Source organism: Pholis gunnellus (genome assembly GCF_910591455.1).
Source record: "Pholis gunnellus genome assembly, chromosome: 16".
In the NCBI taxonomy this organism is placed as follows: domain Eukaryota; kingdom Metazoa; phylum Chordata; class Actinopteri; order Perciformes; family Pholidae; genus Pholis; species Pholis gunnellus.
The window spans coordinates 10,170,189-10,187,350 of record NC_136543.1 but is presented as its reverse complement, the minus strand read 5'-3'; the positions used below and the strand labels follow the sequence as shown (position 1 = coordinate 10,187,350).

Sequence of the window (17,162 nt, the reverse complement as noted above, 5' to 3'; positions counted from 1 at the left end):
TAACCAACTCTCCCGCCCCCGGCTGCTCTTTGATACTGTATCCCACAAAAGCTGACAATCTTTCAAAGACTTCTCTTTCTTTCTTTCTTTCTTTCTTTCTTTCACTCCATCAGTGGCTCTCCTTACTTTTTTTTTTTTTTTTTTTTTCCTGAGAGGTGGTAGCAGCTTAAGTCAAAAATTATATAATACAGAAGGGAAAACATTGCCTGTCGTTTGCTTTGAGAGGGTGTTTGATACATCTTACGCTTGTATCGTTCTTGACATTGTTCTCTTTCACATTCACTTCCTCACTCCTCCTCTTGTTCAACACACCCTCCCTCTGCAAACTCGCCTTTTCATCTCCATCTCAGTAACTTCCTCCACTCCCACCTTCTCATCCTCTCTACTATATTTCAGATCTTCCTCCGCTTCATCCTCTTTCTCCTCAGGTTTATTTTCTCCCTCTCTCTACCCGTCATCCCGGAAAGCCTCCTCTGCTTCTATCTGTCATCTCTTCACTCTGTCACACATATCAACGACAATGCAGAGCTAATCAGTGCTAAAGCTACAGAGCTCAATGCAGAATATAAAATAAAACATAAATGTGTTCTATCCCCTTCATTGATTTTGTGTAATGGACCAAAAGGCTTGACATATGTTGCCCCTTAGGTCACCAAGACTTTCCCCCCCCCAGTGAATGTTTGTATTTATTTTTTCTCCTGATAGACCAACAATATCCAGCTGTGCCTCTAGCGCACCAATCAGAGTTATTACATAATCGCCTTGCTGACCTTAAGGACAGCTTGTCCCAGTTGTTCTTTCATTCAGCTAATTTTAGACAAAACTGATGTCCCTGGTGTTTTCCACACGCAACCATCAACAAAAAGTGATAATAGTTGGTGTTCTGTTACTGTCCGCCAAGTCTGATCAAACCAAATCCATACAATGCAGATGAGGGTTTTTGAGCGTTGGCTGAATTTAAATGTGGTCGTTGCTTATTTTGTCATAACTATTTTGTGTTATGGGGAAAACACTATGGCTTCTAAACCAAGTTTGTAGGTGCTTTAAAGCACAGAAAAAGGGTTTGCATTGAAGTGTTGATGTTTCTTCCCTCTCATTCTCTCTCCTCCAGGTGAGTGTGGAAGTCTTGGTGGAGTATCCCTTCTTTGTCTTCGGCCAAGGCTGGTCTTCATGCTGCCCAGATCGGACCACCCAGCTTCTGGAGCTGCCCTGCACCAAACTCTCTGTGGGCGACGTTTGTATTTCACTCACCCTCAAGAACCTGAGGAACGGATCTCTGAAGAAGACTCCGCCCCTGGAGCTAGCCACCCCTGCCTCCGTCCCAGCCTCCGGCCACGGCCACCTCAAACCCCCCAGAGCTGTCTCAGACGCTCCCCAAAGCTGCGGCGGAAGAGGCTCCAGGCACAGCGAGCGGGAGAACGGCATCAGCCAGCGAGGGACGGGTGGGAACGGGAGTGGAGGGGGCACCAACGTGGTAAACGGGGAGCTCACGTTTGGGGAAAGAGGGTCCGTTTCTAAAGGTCAGGTTGCCAGCGGCGCGGAAGCTGGCGCCAGTAAGCCATCAGGGCGCAGGAAGCGAAGATGGTCCGCTCCGGAAGGGCGAAAAGTAGACAAATCGGAGGGGGAGCCGCCCTTGACCCTGCCCAAACCTTCCTTCATCCCTCACGAGTTGAAAGTCAGCATCGAGGGAAGGTCAAATATTGGCAAGTGAAGGCTAGCAGGACTGTTAAATAACCATTGGGATTTGGAAAAAAGACAAAACATAAAAGGATTCTACAAAAAAAACATGAATGCCCACATTAATGTTTCATTTGTCTTGGTTTAAAAGTTTTGTTTTCTGTTTTTATTTTTCTATCTTGAATTCTGTACTGTAGAGGCAAATTCACCCTACATGGTATCACCTTACATTAAGTCCATATAGTTAATAATGTAACAACATTTGTTTTTTTTTAGAGATGGATTTGATATCACACAAGCAATCAATGCCGTTCTGGTGGTTTTCATGAGATGACTTATGGTGAGGGATTTGTGAGGCGTGCTCGATGTTTATGGATGGCTGTGTGGCACACAGGAGCAATGCTTGATGGCTCTTTTTGGCTGGCTATACATTACACATAATGTAGATTTCAAATTGAATATGCTCACAGTTTGCCTCTTGTGAGCAATTTACTCCCTGTGCGCTGCTAGTGAGGCTGCCGAAAACACTTTTCCGCCGCCTCTTTGCCGCGCCGCTGGTTTTACACTTGGCCACAGGAGTGACATAATGCCAGATGATCCAGAGCATGAAGGAATTGTGTGTGTAGGGGGGTGGGGGGGTATTTTCTAAATCAGAGTTTATGGCAGTTGGGAAAAACACCATTCTCCATGTCTTGAGTATAAACAAACCCCGTGCTTATTCACGGTGTCATCAGAGTGTGCCAGACCTGACCAGTGATGCCATCAGGTGGTGCCAGTGTGCCACACAAGAGAGAGGGAACAACATTTACTCTGTTCAGTGTGACGAAGGTGGGAGCCTTTACTTTCATCTTGAGCATTTTCACTTTTGTTTTCATAAACCCCTCGTCTTCTATCTCACCAGATAGTTCTTTTCAAATGATTGTCGAAAAAACCTTAATCAGGGGTCATTTAGTCCTAGATTGAACCTAGGTGGGTCAATGTTAATGTATAAATGTGAGAGACCCTAACCTAATACATACAAGTGCAAACACACTGGGTTGGCGAACTTCAATTTAAGAATGTGTTAAGAGGAAGACTGCATACAATCCTCATTGTCTTTTGATGAATTACTTTATGTTTCTTTATGGAGAAAGGCTGTGCGAGAGGAACCGAGGGAGTCTGCGTGTCAGCTCTGAGAGGGTCGGGACGTTTCAAAGCACTTAACAGACCTGTCACCCTCGCCATACAGCCGACAATTGTTTCGTTGTCTCTTTATTTTACGCAGTACTGTATGTTTTTAGATATATTTTTTTTATTAAGACAAGGGTAGAAAGTAGCAACAGCACTTTGTAAAGGTGAAGCTTTTGGAAAAGTGAAGGGGTGGTTTGGTAAACGTGGGAGCGCATGTGCCATTGGATCACAAAGAAAGGGATGATTGTGACGAGAGTTGGAGAAAGTAAATCCGGTCGGCAGGTTAGGTTAGTTAGGTTACAGGAACACTCACGGCGACAAAAGGAATTAGAAAGATGATGGTTTTCAGCACGTGAGCTTGTACAGTATTGGAATGTGTTTTGAAAGTTTGGGATCCGGCAAAAAGGATCAACAAGCAACAGGCTTTTGAAATATCCCAATGATAGTTCTGTACTAGCCTATGAGCATCGATTAGAAGCTCACGCCACAGAATTTTGAAGGGTGTCATATATTTGTAACGTGTGTGCATGATGCTGGTCTGTCTGTCTCCACACACACACACACACACACACACACACACATGCTTACACAAAAGAGTACAGACCATCCCTAAGACTCACAGACCTGTAATATGTACTGTATTCAGATGAATGCAGATGCTTTGTGGGGCATATTATCCCTACTGCAAAGGCACTAGTTGACTGACATTGGATTAACACACACTGCTAACAGTGCTCTGTGGTGTGTGTGTGTGTGTGTGTGAGAGTGAGAGTGTGAGTGTGTGTATGATTGTATGTATACTGTGTATAGGAACAGGTTATACTCATTTGATATATAGTCGATGCTAAATGTCCAGGGTTTCTACTTGGAGTCGTACTTAATAGAATCTTGCAATTTGCACATCAGGAGGAGGGAGAAGGGCGGAGACATGATTTTGAACCGCTGTGCTCTGAAACGAGCCCGAGACCACGCGACACACTGGAGGAGACCAGGGTTGTTGTTCCTCAACAGGCACTTGACACATTGTAGAGGAAAAGTTTCTACATCAACGCAGTTAAGGTCAAATTACATTTGAGTTTTTACGAACATAACCATTTTAACACGTGCCTGCCTACTGAATTTAAAAGAAATGGGAAGATTTTGACTTTTTTTTTTGTCCACTTTTCCTGCTGTTGAAACCAGGGTGCAGGGGCTAGGGTCCAGGTTTGGACACAGACTGTGCTTTCAGCCAGCTGAAACCCCATTTTACTAAGTTACCTCAACAGATACGCCTGCTCGGTTGGCCCGACATTTAGAGCTTCGTCAGAAGTTGAACACCCTCACAGACTCTTTGTTGCGTGTGAAAGCTCGAGTTCTGTTCTTTTTCTGAGCTTGGTTTTTGAAGTGTAATGTGAGGTGTGAACCATCTGATGATCCGCATACTGCATACAAAATACTCTGATATCAGTGTAACTGAAATACGGGGATGCTTTCTTTTTCAAATTTTTAAATATGATCAAAACTAAATTAAATTTCTAAATTTTTAAAGCCATTCAACGTAAATGTTTCTCTCATGCTGCACTTGACAACATAGTAGGATTCGCCCAGTAGTTCGATCAACATGTGCAGGTTGCTGGCCCAATAGTGTTGTTAAGGAGGTGGAGACGACGTGGCTTCCTGCAGGCGTATCTGTTGAGCTTTCTACTCAGCCTCCGTATTTAGGTGAGGGGTTTTTATTTGCCTCTAAGAAGTGGATCAGTCGTATTCTCATCCCACTGAAAGTATAGGCAACGCTTCAAGTGGTGGGAGTTAACCAGGGTGATGGCAGGATGGATGTGATGGTGAGTAAAAGAGTAGAACCCCCCATATGAGATTTGAAAATGCTTTATTTTTTTATAATAAACAGGGTTTCTCAGATCAACAACACCACAGTAGTACAAATTCATTTCTTCTTTTTCCTACTGAAACATCATGATCATTACTAGTAGAAGTAGTAGCATGTGTGCGCGTGCATGTTTTGCAATCTGTGTGTGGCTGTGTGTTTTGTAAATGTATATACATGTCACACACATACATACATACATACATACATGTTTTTGTTTTTTTTGTCCAACCCCCTTCCCAACAAATACAAAAGCAGAACAAACAACATCTCAACAAACCTGTCACTCAGACCATCAAAACCTTTACTGTCAGGTTAGAAACATTTTTAGCCAAAGCCAAGTGATGCTGAAGTTACTTTGGTTACTTTAGAAAGCAATAGTACAACAATATTCAGGCACTCTCTTTGTGTATGAGTGGACACACACATACACAAGTCATTCCACTCAAATTCTCTGCAATAAAAAAAAATCATAATAATCGTCTCGCATTGCAAACCAAAACAACTCCTCCTTTCCTCCCTTAGAGAGTAAGGGAGAATCTTGCCATATGCTGGAAAATGCACATAGAAGCTAATATACCTGAACACAACTCTCTTCAATTAGCACTATTCCCCCTCATCCTGAAGTACATTTTGAAATCTTTAAAAATTGCAGTTGCAACACCAGTTGCTAGTTTTTCAGGGAAGCGTCTCATATATGCAGTATCTGACCCCCAAAACCTCCGACGTCCCCGGCTGGTTGGAGTCATAAACTCTGTCGTCACGCTACAGGTGAGCACATGGTCACATGCACCTGAAGTAACCAGCCGACATTTTTGACTCCGCCGACGTCCGCGCCGTTGCCACGGCTCCCGTAGTGACCTCGTTAACTTTGTTTCAGGTACCCAATCACAGCCAGCCAGCCTCACACCTCCTCCTTGAGGCAAAGCAATCAATTAACCCTCGACAACCGATAGCTACCTTTCAGTGTGGCCTGGGCTGCCCGCTCCCCCTCCTGACATCATCTTTTGATATTTGGTCTCTCTTTTCACTCATGATAAAGATCATTGTGTTGATACTTCGCAGGAAATGCATGCTTAGTAATAGACTATGAAACAAAGCAATCTGCAAATGCAGTGGAGGGAACGGCGCGTCGCAGCAAGGTTTCAACATTTTTTTTTTAGGGTTTTGTTGTAGTTTTGATTTTGTTCAAATCATCCCAAATTTAACCTTTCCATCCCCTGGAAATGTACCACAATGTGCAATACTTACATTTGTGCCCCCCCCCCCTCCCCCCACACCACTCATTACTGTGCCAAGTATAAGTTTAAAGTCCTAACTCCATGTTAATGGCTTGTGTATTTTACTGTCTGTTGATGTGTGTGTCACATCTGTAAACGAGGATGTTTGTGAAGAGAAACAAATCCAATGGAGAGTTTTCCCCCTAACCTCTCTGTCCCTTTTGTCCTTGCGGCCTTCCTAAATTTGAGTGTGTGTGTGTGAGATTGTGTCATGTCTCCTTGGTGTGTGTGTGTGTGTGCGTGTGTGTGTATGTGCACCATGTGTCATGTGTGTGGTATGTGTGCTTATGTACAGCTGGTGTTCAAATGTGTCCTGATTAGGTTTGAGTGTATGACACATTTGTGTGTGTGTGTGTGTGTGTAAGGGAGTGTTTCCTCCTCTAATTGTCTGTGAGAGCATAGACCCTGACCCTTGACGGTTCACGGTGAGACCCACAGAAAAAAAAAAAAGAAACCTCATTGCTTAGTGGGGACCACTTTTTTTTTTTTTTTTTTTTTTTTAAGAAAAAGATTAAAAAAAGAAAAAAACAACAATCAACCAACAGAGATGCACATGTAAGTAGATGTAAAAGACTTGATAATATTTCAGCACTTTCTAATCCTAGGACGGGCTTCAGACCTTCCCTGGGGGTAACATTCATTCAAAACGGAGAGAGAGAATGAGAACGGAAAAGGGGGTGAATGAGGATGAAAAAGAGAGATGGCTCAGTTTAAGTTTTTGCACATCACCTTGCCGTAACCTTGTGTTCATCTGTCTGTGCTCCATCTCGCTTGGCGCTCGGCGCGTTCTTGGGTCCAACGGGCCGAGGTGTTAGGTGGTTCCTTGGTTCTTTTCTACTTAGGAAAACCTTTTGTCATTGGAATGCATCCCTTCTTTTGTTGTGTTCGGGTTTGTTTGGAATCTTTCCCACCCTACGCCGACCAGGCTGTGCGGTTCAATAGGTTTCGTTTTGTTCACATTTTGAGATCTAATTTGGACATGCTTGTAAGGAGTCCGGCACAGCTCGGTCTGGCCGTGCGGTGTGAAAATGGTGCGTACAAACCTCTGCATTTTTTTTTTTTTTTTTTTTTTTGCATTATCTTTGGTGCAGAAGCTTTTTCTGTGTTTTTGGTCTCCTTGTAGCACTCAATATAATGTCAGGGGACTTAAAACTATGTAGAGAATGTGTCATTGTTGAGTTTTTACGACAAGCTTCCTCGCTTGAGGAACACTGCTAATGTCTTTTTTTTTTTTTTTTTTTAATTGGCTTCTTGCACAATTTTACAAATAAAATGAATGTTGGTGTGTGAGCTTTGATTTTTTCGATCAGAAAAATAAGGCATGTGTGCTCTTTGTTTCTTGATGTTTGTACTTTCATTTTTGCAAAAAGGATGTGTTTTTGGCACTATGTTGTGTTTTAAAGTGAACAGAATTCAATCAGGATTCCTTTTTTGTCCATTTTTTTTCTTTTGTATGACGACTCGTCAATGTCCATAGCGCTGGATAACCAACTCAGGCAGAAAGAAAAAAAAAAAAACTTTTAGAGGCCCACTTAACAGTTTAGTTTCACCCCAATCAATTTACATAGTGGGCTGTTATAAGATATGTAAATGTATTACATATTATTTGATATGATTAACAAATGTCATTATTGACAATTAACTATGAATTATTATTATGATATTATGTGTATTATGCTGGAGATGGCTTGGATTACTCTTTAGTGTACTGAACATCTTTGTTCCGCCTCTCTGTGCAAGGCGACACTTCAACAGGGGACAGGCTGTACTGTTCTTGACCTCTGACCCCTGCCCACTGCCACGGAGAGATGGGGGGGTGGAGCTTATCTGTCAGCTGTGGCTCAGTTGCATTACCCCCCCCCCCCCCCCCTTTCTGAACATTGAGCCCTGAGGCTAGCAACCAGTCTGTCTCGATGTCTCTCTGCTAACCTGTGACACCAAATACTGAACTGAAACCTTTTGGCCCATACGATGGTAGCAGAGAACTGGACATCAGCACAGACCTGCTCGGACAGTCTGGCCTGCAGGGAGGCCGCAGCAGTTCCCAGCCAACTTGTCTGTACTATATTGTACTCACCAAGTCCCTGTGTCTCACCACCCTTTTCCTCTATAGCAATGGAGAAACCCTGTCGGTGTATGTATTGGACATCTGTACAAATGCACCTCTTTGAAAAAGAAAATGAAACCTTGACATATCTGGAAAAAATGTGCAATTCGTGTCTTTATTTGAATACCACCGCTAACAAACACACCCACAACACCACAAATGTGATATAGATACCCACACACAACACAAGCACTGCATTTAAAACCTTATTCGTCTCAAGCTATGATGTTTTTCCTCCATTGGGTTGGCTAAGTGCTGAAATTGAGCAGAACATACTTTCCTCTATAGTGTACAACACAGGTGCATTCTGGGTCTCGCTAACATGTTAAATGCTAAAATGCTAGTAGACTTTGTCTGAGTTGTGTCCCTTTTTTTGGTGGTAATTTAACGTTAAGACTATACAGGGGAAGGAGGTTGGTCCTAATTGATAATCAGTTAAATGCAAATGCTGCAAGTCTACAGAAATGAAATATACTGTATAGGTTTTGGACATCAGGCCTTAAAATGTGTAATGAAGTAATGTTTACTCAGGGTACTCTTTTACTCTGATCTCAGTATCCTACTTTTACGTGAGTATAATATTCTAGTCCCCTTTCCATACATTCACAACATATATTAAAATCCTGACATTTAATAACCTCTAACCCAAACAAATATGCAGTTTCTTGTCCAGAAAAAAAAGAATCACACAGATCGTTCTCTAACCATTTTGGTTTATTTCCACCATTTTGCAATAACAATGAAACCGTGTAAGCGCTGCTTCTCCTGTATGTATGACTTTTCCCTGAAGTTCCTTGCGTAAAGTACAAGAGCAGTAGAGGCCACAGGGCGCTATTGATTTCAAATGTCAGGCACAGTGGAATCAAGGAAGAGGATTTAAACGTGACTGTTTTCGGATTGCATAAATTCAGAAGTCATCATCTTCAGCTCGCTCAATCGTCCGGACACTCCCAAAATACATGCGCACACTCAATAGGGATTCACTATTATGTTGTCTGTCATCCAGACAATGATTCAAATTCACAGAAGGAGGAGATTAGCAGACCTTTAACGGGTGACCACTCTGGAGCTTGCATATTGATTTGCACATCAATTCCAACATACAGTTGAGTAGAATAGTTTCCCTAAATGATCTTAGCATGAGTATTAGCCTCCTCCTGCTGAGTGTGTTTACATGCAATGTTGTTTATCACAGCTGTCGTTCTTGTTTATTCCCGACTACTAAGTCAACAGAGTATTTTGTAATATTAGATCTAAAGCGCACATGCCTCGGTAGTCTTGCTCTCTCTCGTCCATTTGAAAATGAAATCGGGCACGTTCAATAGTATCTTATGGCGTCTCTAAGCATGTAAACACACTCGCTGTAGAATTAGAGTGCTTTGATTCTTCTCCGGGAGAATTGAAGTCGACCCGTGAGTTTCTTTTAATCACGGCATCCAGGGAACTTACAGCTTTCTGAGAGAAACAGGCTGGGTGATCATGCAGAGAAGTGTGGGGCGTGAGTGTGCGTCGTTCTCCTGTATGTGTTACACCGTTGTCTTACTATTGCGTGTTTAAACTTGGCATGATGCATGTACAATGCATGTTCTGCAACCGGCGTGTGCGTGTATGTGTACGCCCTACAACGTGAACATTTGGCTGGACTGTTGTGTGACACGAATGAAGGTGGTTCTCCTGCTCAGCTCTTTGAGCTTCGCGGCGCCCACGTAGGTGCAGGTGGAGCGGAGGCCACCCAACACGTCAAGGATGGTGTTCTCCACGTCTCCTCTGTAAGGAACCTCCACTGTCCTTCCCTCAGACGCCCTGAGAGCAGAGGGAGGAGAAAGTAGGAATACGGATGTTTTGTAGTTATCATGGACCATCTGAGTTATTCAACTGAATATAAATGAAAAGTTCTATTAATAGTAATCCTTGAAATCATACTGATCGCCGTATACTCCTCAGCCTCTTACCTATACTCAGCAACTCCACCCACGTATTTCTTCATGGCTGTGTCGGAGCTCATGCCATAGAAGAGTTTGTATTTCTTGCCGTTCTTCTCGATGACCTCCCCGACGCACTGGTCGTGGCCCGCAAGCATTCCCCCCATCATTACAAAGTCAGCGCCTGCACCTGAGGAGCAGAGGCAGAGAAGCCATGTTTGGTTAAAGTTGTTAGAAACATCACAGCACGGTCATATGAACAAATATGTGATTCATTAAGTGTGAAACGAACATAAATGGTGGGGTTGAATACTTACCAAAGGCCTTGGCCACATCTCCTGGGCAACTACAGCCACCGTCCTGAACAGAGAAAAAAAAGAACCGTACTGGTGTCAGCCATATGGCTTCACACCGAGTCTCCGGTCTTAAAGTTGTTCTTGTTATTCCACCAGCCTCAGAAGAGTGAGGATGCCCTCTAGTGGCTACTACTATTAATATCAACATTAGAAACTATTAGAGCCTTTATGTAACAGCATTTTATGGACTCATGTTACATTTTAAAGCAAAAACAAAAGGCCCTAAAATAAAAGCTATCTATTTAGTCATTGTACATAACCCTCTTTAGATGATTATTTATCCATAATGTCGGTTATCACCCAGGCTATAGTGCAGTGGCGGCTGGTGGAAAATGTTCTCGGTAGGGCTGTGCCACATCCAATCAATTTCAGCAAACATCCCAGTATGATTTAATGCAAAAACATTAAGGTATCAAACACGCATTACTACTTTATATTTATATAAATATTTAACATTTATTCCAACATGAAAAAAAGCAGTAAATAACACTTTGATAAACACGTCAGGACAGCTTATTTTTGTCACCCTCACAGGCAATTCAGTATAATATAATAATATATATCATATAATAATATTCACTAGAATATAAAACACACACACACACACACACACACACACACACACACACACACACACACACATATATATATATATATATATATAATTATTTATTTATAACTATATATCCATTTCACAGACAGGTGCTTCATGTCCCTCACTCCCGTAACTGTCCGTGCTGGATCTGTCCCCGTTGTTTTAAAAAGCTAAATAAGTTATTAGCATGACTGCATCCAGCTATAGCCAAACCTGTCTGGTGTACAGCTTCGCATGTACTGCTTCCCTTTCCCGCTAGTCTGCTGTCTGATTGTGAGGTCAGGCTGATCTGGGATCAGCTCTTTCACCTCTCAAACGAGTCTTGGAGGAGCAGTGCTCGCGCTGGCGCTCGCCTGTAGAGACTAGTGCGCACTAGTCCCGTCCGCCAATCAGCACGGGTGAAGCTGATTGGCTAAATTGTATGTCATACATTTATATCTTTAATCAGCAATTGGCTAAACTGCTTCATAGATCCGCCTCTTTTGGGCAGTTTCTCCAGCGCCCCAGGCAGCTGTGACGTGCACACGCGGAGTGGGCGTGCAGGAAAAGCATATACAGTATTTACCGCAGTCCGCAGATATCATATTTTACACATATTACTGGGTGATTGCATATTTCAAAAACACAAATATTGACAATTTGTATAGTCTATTATTATTATTATTATTATTTATTTTATTTTATTTTATTTGTTGTGGCTCAAGGTGGGGCGGCGCCCTGGCGCCCTCTATTGACCAGCCGCCACTGCTATAGTGTTGATCTAAGGGTCCTTTGTTATGTTTGTCAGGACTCTATCCTGTACATTGATATTCATTTCAATAGCTTCACATGAAAAAAAAAGCTAATTTTCTCTTTGAAGAGCCAAATAACTAAATGTTAACTATATTGTTGTACTTTTATTGCAAATGTCCTCTATACTATACGTATCTTAGGCACATTTTGCTGCTAAGTCCAATGCATCCATGACAGTCCCCTGCTCTACCCTGTGAAGGATGGCCTTTTGCCCAACTGGACCATAGTTAACTACATTTTTGTTGGACTGATGCCCACCGAACTCTGTGTGGCTTCCAGTTCACACAGAGAGGAACTGAGAGATGAACTCCTCTCCAACAGCACAAAAAGATATATATACTCTACATAATACTAACTTCAGCAACTCTGGCTGTTGATGTGAGACTTACAGAGATAATGTGTCCTTTGAGTCCATGGGCTGAGTCGGCACACTCTATTACGGCACTGAGTTGTGGGTAGCCCACTCCTGTCTTGATCCTTGTCGTGCACACAGACCCTGCAATGCACAGTTCACAGTGTACGCATTAGAGAAGTCCACCGCCATTGTCACTCTCTATGTGTAATTTCAGCTGCTGTAGCTTACAGGAGCCCGTTATCTTTCAGGTCTGGTAGTGTCAGTTCAAGTTTCTACTCCACAGGCTGGGACCAGAAGGCAGCACCGTCTCAATGCCCAGGCCCGTAGGGGATTTATCAAACTTTATATCAAAATAGAATAATTGATACTAGAGCTCTTTCTTCTTGTTAAAGTTGTCATTTTACAATGATCTGCTGAAACCAGTTCTGCTGCATTGAAGGCTAATCTACTGATAATAAAACTATGTTTCATCCTATTTGCAACAGTCTGTAAGTTGTAACTTAAATCAAGCACTGCACAGTAAGAGGCACTTTATGAGTCTAGTACAAACTAACCTTGCTGATAAAGGCTGATGTGTGTGTTTGCGTTCCTGCCTGTTTCCCATCTTAGTTGTGTCTGTGTTTATATGTGAGGCCTGTACAGTTTTTTTTGTTGATTTAGGGGGAAAACACTACTCGGGCTATTTGTAGACATGCTCAAGACAGTCGTACCCACCTGGGCCAATGCCAACTTTGATGATGTCAGCACCGGAGAGGATGAGCTCCTCCACCATCTCCCCTGTTACCACGTTACCGGCCTGCAAAGCCAGACAGCATTAGCCCCAAGACACAGTCTCACAATACGACGCATCCCAGAACAGCCCGTCTCTCTTACCATGATGGTGTGCTTGGGAAACTTTTCCCTGACCGTCTTGACAAACTCCACAAAGTACTCAGAGTAGCCGTTTGCCACGTCCAGACAGATGTACTTGAGGGCGGGGACTGCTTCCAAAATGGCACACAGCTTCTCCAGATCTGCAACGCCGCTGCCTGAGCTGGCGGCTATATGCTAGTGAGAAAAGCCGCGTTTGCCATTTAGGGGGAGCGCCTTTTGAATAACAATTGTGTGCAGTTACTGTTGCTTATGAGGAACAACCGACATGAACAATAAACATTTCTATTACCTCTAAGCATTCTGGATGATTAGCAGCAAAGTGTTTCCAGTCCTCTACAGAGTAGTGCTTATGGATGGCCGTGAAGAGAGTGTGCTGCAGAGAAAGAAGGAAACTTTCCATTATTGTCTGTTCATTTGTGATATTTCTTCCATCATGGTTCCATCTGTTCATACGTTTTAAAAAAAAATACATAATGATGATGAGTCATTAGGTGTTGAAAATAAAACAAGTATCTTCCCACAAGCTAGCGGATTCTATGTCAAATACAAAGAAATTGTGCATCGATCTTGGCGGTGACACACGGAGACAAACACAGCGATGCCGTTATTTCTCCTTCCATTCAGTTGTGTTAACTCACTTTGCTGAGGACCTGTGCCATCTCAAACGTCCCTGTGGTGTCCATGTTGGCAGCGATGATGGGGATGCCAGTGTAGGTCTGTTTGGAGTTGCGGAATGTGAAGGTCCTCTGAAGGTCCACCTGAGGGGGTGGGGGACGAGGAGACATGAGTACCTCTGGAGACCTGCTACATGAACATTAATCATAGCCTACTAGCAAAGTGTTTTATGCGGCAGATGGATTCTTTTTTTTCTCTCGAGCTGACTTTCTTGAGAATGTGAGCAGCTCATGTGGCTCACGTTCAGAGTCTTGATGGGGATGCACTGAATCATTAAGATCCAGCGATTAGCTTCGCCGGTGCTGCTATAATGTGATGAGCTACATGAAACAAGCAGGGCCCATTTTGACACACTCGCTGCTCCCTTTACAGCACAGTTTACGTGTACTGATAAATCAAGCTATGATTCCTTCCAAAAAACATCTGCCGCAATTATATAATTACTTATTCTAATGACTTAACTGCTGAACTGTTAGCTACTCAGTATGAGTGGAGTTTATGGACATGTGTTCCTCTAAAGTGAGTCACAAAGAAGAACATCTGTTTCTTCTTAAAAGTACTGATAGCAGATTGACTTTGACTCTTTTTTACTTGTGCTACTGTTTCACTGTGTTTTATATACCAGCATCCTCTAATGTTATTACATAGTCTTGTTGTAGAAGTCATTTAGAGACGGTATATTGTATTATTAGCATGCTACTTTAAACCTGGGAAACCACAGGGAAGGTTAGATGAACAGTTTTATAATGAAAAGTGAAGTTTTAAACAGATTTTAAGCCTTCAAACTGATTGCATGTACTAAAATCCAACAATTTCATAGTGCTGAGAGCTTTTGTTGAGTAGTAGCAAGAGATTTATTACGCCACAGCACGATGAGGCTATAACTCACAATGGCGGCAGAAAGAGGAAGGTGGGGAAAGGAGTACGGATGAGAAGGGAGGAGCATACGGTTGTGCAAATGCATTGTATTGCTGCAGTAAATCAATACAGGCTGCCTCTTTTAATACAGCACACTGACTCAGCAAGATTTTCCAGTATAGGACACGTGGATCCACTTAGTCTCAGTTATAAAGCATCCTTAGGATTTATGCGATGCCATTTTTTTTTTCTGTTCATAAAAGTCTTTGCAATTTTTGCAGATTGTGAAACACTAAGGAATTGTCTTTTATAAAGAGAGGTTGTGGGGTTACAATCTGGCTAAACTGATGCAGATGTGCAGCCATACAATTTGAAGGGCTTCAATACAGTTGCTGCCATCCTCTATTTATTGGCGTGTTGCAGGTGTTTTTGCTAACTCCAATGGTGCAGTGAAAATTCATATCAGCATCTGCAAAAAAGATAGTCTCCTGTTATTGATGCAGTTTGTCTTCCATGACGTTCATACACCTCCCCTCCTCTAAACAACTCGGCGGATGTCTGGTTCGCTTAGCTTTGACAGGTGGATTTCTGCTCCTGCTAAATGCAGCAATAATTCAAACAAGAGCAGTCAGATGGATGCTTTTAGAGTGTATGGGCCATAAGTTTGGCAGCAGTATACTGGAATGCTGCAATGAAGTCATCTTGTGTATTGACATCTGAAATCATGTCAGTTATTTTAGGTGTTTCCTTTATTATTTACTTACTGTAGGAAAAGTGGATTTGATGAAATGTCAGATATTCGACAAATGTGACAAAATGTAAAACTGTCCGTTACTACACATCAGTGCATGCTCAAGTGCTGGGTATTCTCTGTGCTGTTATCTGCATCAGTGTGTATATATATAATGCTGTCCTGATACCTCTGTGGCATATGGAATGTGCTCTGGCTGACTGTAACACACAGTACTATTTTTAATCAGAATTTCTGAGAAGTGTCCCGTGTCTCATGTTACCAGCCAGCTCCCACCCAGTTCCACCTTCCACCACAGATCTAGTGCCACCACACCAGTATCAGGATCTTGGGTCGGTACCAGTCCCTGATCTGGTGACACATTGCTGAGTCAAGGAAGTGGCGAGTATACAACAACAAGGAGAGGTTTGTGATGTCCCTGAGAGCTTAACCAGTGGGTGATTAGAGACACTGTGGCCTGTTCTACTGGTGTAAAATGAAAATGACTGAATCCATTCTGATCGCAATATTTTTTTATATTTCTTTTATCTCTCCTCCTCCTCCTCTTTTGTTGTTTTCTATGCTTGTTGACAGTTGTTGTTTACCTCTGTCTGGTACAGGCCAGCCTGGTTCCCTGTCACCTTTTAAGAAGGTCACTCCGCTGTTACATGCTCACAGTCATGGTAGCGTTTTTGCTTACCAAAGCACAAAGGCAGTGTACACCTACTGGCTTCCATGGGACAAGACAACAATGAGACTCGCACATATTGAATTACAGTGAGCGTGCACTTTACAGCTTTAGTGAGGCATTCTTTCAAGCATATGATTAATGTCATTTCTGTTGTTGCTCTGTGAATACATATGTCAATTTTTCATCTTTAATCATGACTAGCAAAAAAAATACTGCCCCCACACCAACCTTCCACGCCCTTGTAATACTAGTTAATATATTTCTATTGCCTCACCTACCATAGAGGTGTATGGGTAAATAGACTTTATGAATGCAGCAGTAAACAGATCACACTCCTCCCGGGAAATATGTCGGTCTGATGGTTAATTGACCTGTAGCTGTAATATTTGGATTACAGTATCAGAGTAAAACTAATTAACCGCACCGACCTCTGAGCGACTCTTCAGGCTGCTCCTCTTGGGTCTGAAGAGGACATCCTTAAAGTCCAGCTTGAGGTCTGAGTCCACGCGAGGCATCTTGGCTGCCCAGAACACCGACGACCAGGATGAGGGTGATGAGTATACAGAGGAAACTCTCCTGAGGAAGGCTGCTGCAGCAGTGGTGGTCGCTGGTCCCAAGCCCCAAACACAGAACCCGAACCTCCAGGCGGCCAGCGTATTTATAGCAAAGGGGGGCCCGGCTCAGCCCCGGCCCCCATGGCTTTATTTGGGCCTGGACTCTCTCCGCTCTCTATCCCCCTTGCTCTCTTTCTCCCTCCACTCCTCCGGCGTCCTCTCTCTCTCCGTCCTTCAGCAGAGTGGCAGGAGCAGCAGTGTCCAGGCGCCTGAAGCACACACACACACACACACACAAACCCTCTTACACCCACAGACATGATAGAATTGCAGTGGGTTGTGTGCTGCAGTGCTAAAGAGCACACCTGCTGTCCAGTTGGGGCATTGCTCCCTGAGCTAATGGCAGACAGCATAGAGAGAAGAGGGAGAGGTGGGGGGGGGGGGATAAGTCATTAATTAGTCTTGGATTGTGGGCAATAGGAATATAATACTTTTCTTTGTAATTGTGTTTTTATATTCATCTTTTCTTGATCAAATGTGTTTTTTAAAATAGTTAATACATCTGTCATATTTTGTTTTACAATTACATAAACTATTCACATGAAAGACAAGAAAATACCTCAAAGTTGAACCATTTAGTGCACCAGCAGCTGTGATCCTTCTGTT

General features: G+C 42.9%; 2 protein-coding genes across 3 annotated transcripts in view; one reads left to right on the top strand and one right to left on the bottom strand.

The window, feature by feature from the left end:
• The window catches only part of atxn1a (ataxin 1a), a 74,553-nt gene extending 72,299 nt beyond the window's left edge, over nucleotides 1-2,254 (top strand). For both annotated transcript variants that reach the window (XM_079176064.1, XM_079176065.1), the window contains one exon: nucleotides 1,112-2,254. In XM_079176064.1, coding sequence (XP_079032190.1) covers nucleotides 1,112-1,711 — 600 coding nt within the window. In that variant the 3' untranslated portion in view covers nucleotides 1,712-2,254. The remainder of the gene's footprint in view (nucleotides 1-1,111) is intronic.
• A 6,543-nt stretch (nucleotides 2,255-8,797) lies between these two features.
• On the bottom strand, nucleotides 8,798-16,722 carry gmpr (guanosine monophosphate reductase). Its single transcript, XM_079175661.1, has 9 exons — nucleotides 16,371-16,722; nucleotides 13,627-13,746; nucleotides 13,278-13,361; nucleotides 12,989-13,162; nucleotides 12,830-12,911; nucleotides 12,150-12,256; nucleotides 10,335-10,377; nucleotides 10,048-10,207; nucleotides 8,798-9,898 (listed from the first exon to the last, which is right to left on the bottom strand). The coding sequence occupies exons 1-9, from the start codon at nucleotides 16,455-16,457 to the stop codon at nucleotides 9,715-9,717; spliced, it is 1,041 nt and encodes a 346-aa protein (XP_079031787.1). The 5' UTR covers nucleotides 16,458-16,722; the 3' UTR covers nucleotides 8,798-9,714.
• Between the last annotated feature and the right edge of the window lie 440 nt (nucleotides 16,723-17,162).

Coding starts and splice junctions, on each gene's coding strand:
- gmpr (XM_079175661.1), bottom strand. CDS start 16,457: ATGCCTCGCGTGGACTCAGACCTCAAGCTGGACTTTAAGGATGTCCTC. Junction 12,912..12,988: donor TTCCCAAGCACACCATCATG/GTAAGAGAGACG, acceptor CTGGCTTTGCAG/GCCGGTAACGTGGTAACAGG. Junction 9,899..10,047: donor GGTGGAGTTGCTGAGTATAG/GTAAGAGGCTGA, acceptor CTCTGCTCTCAG/GGCGTCTGAGGGAAGGACAG.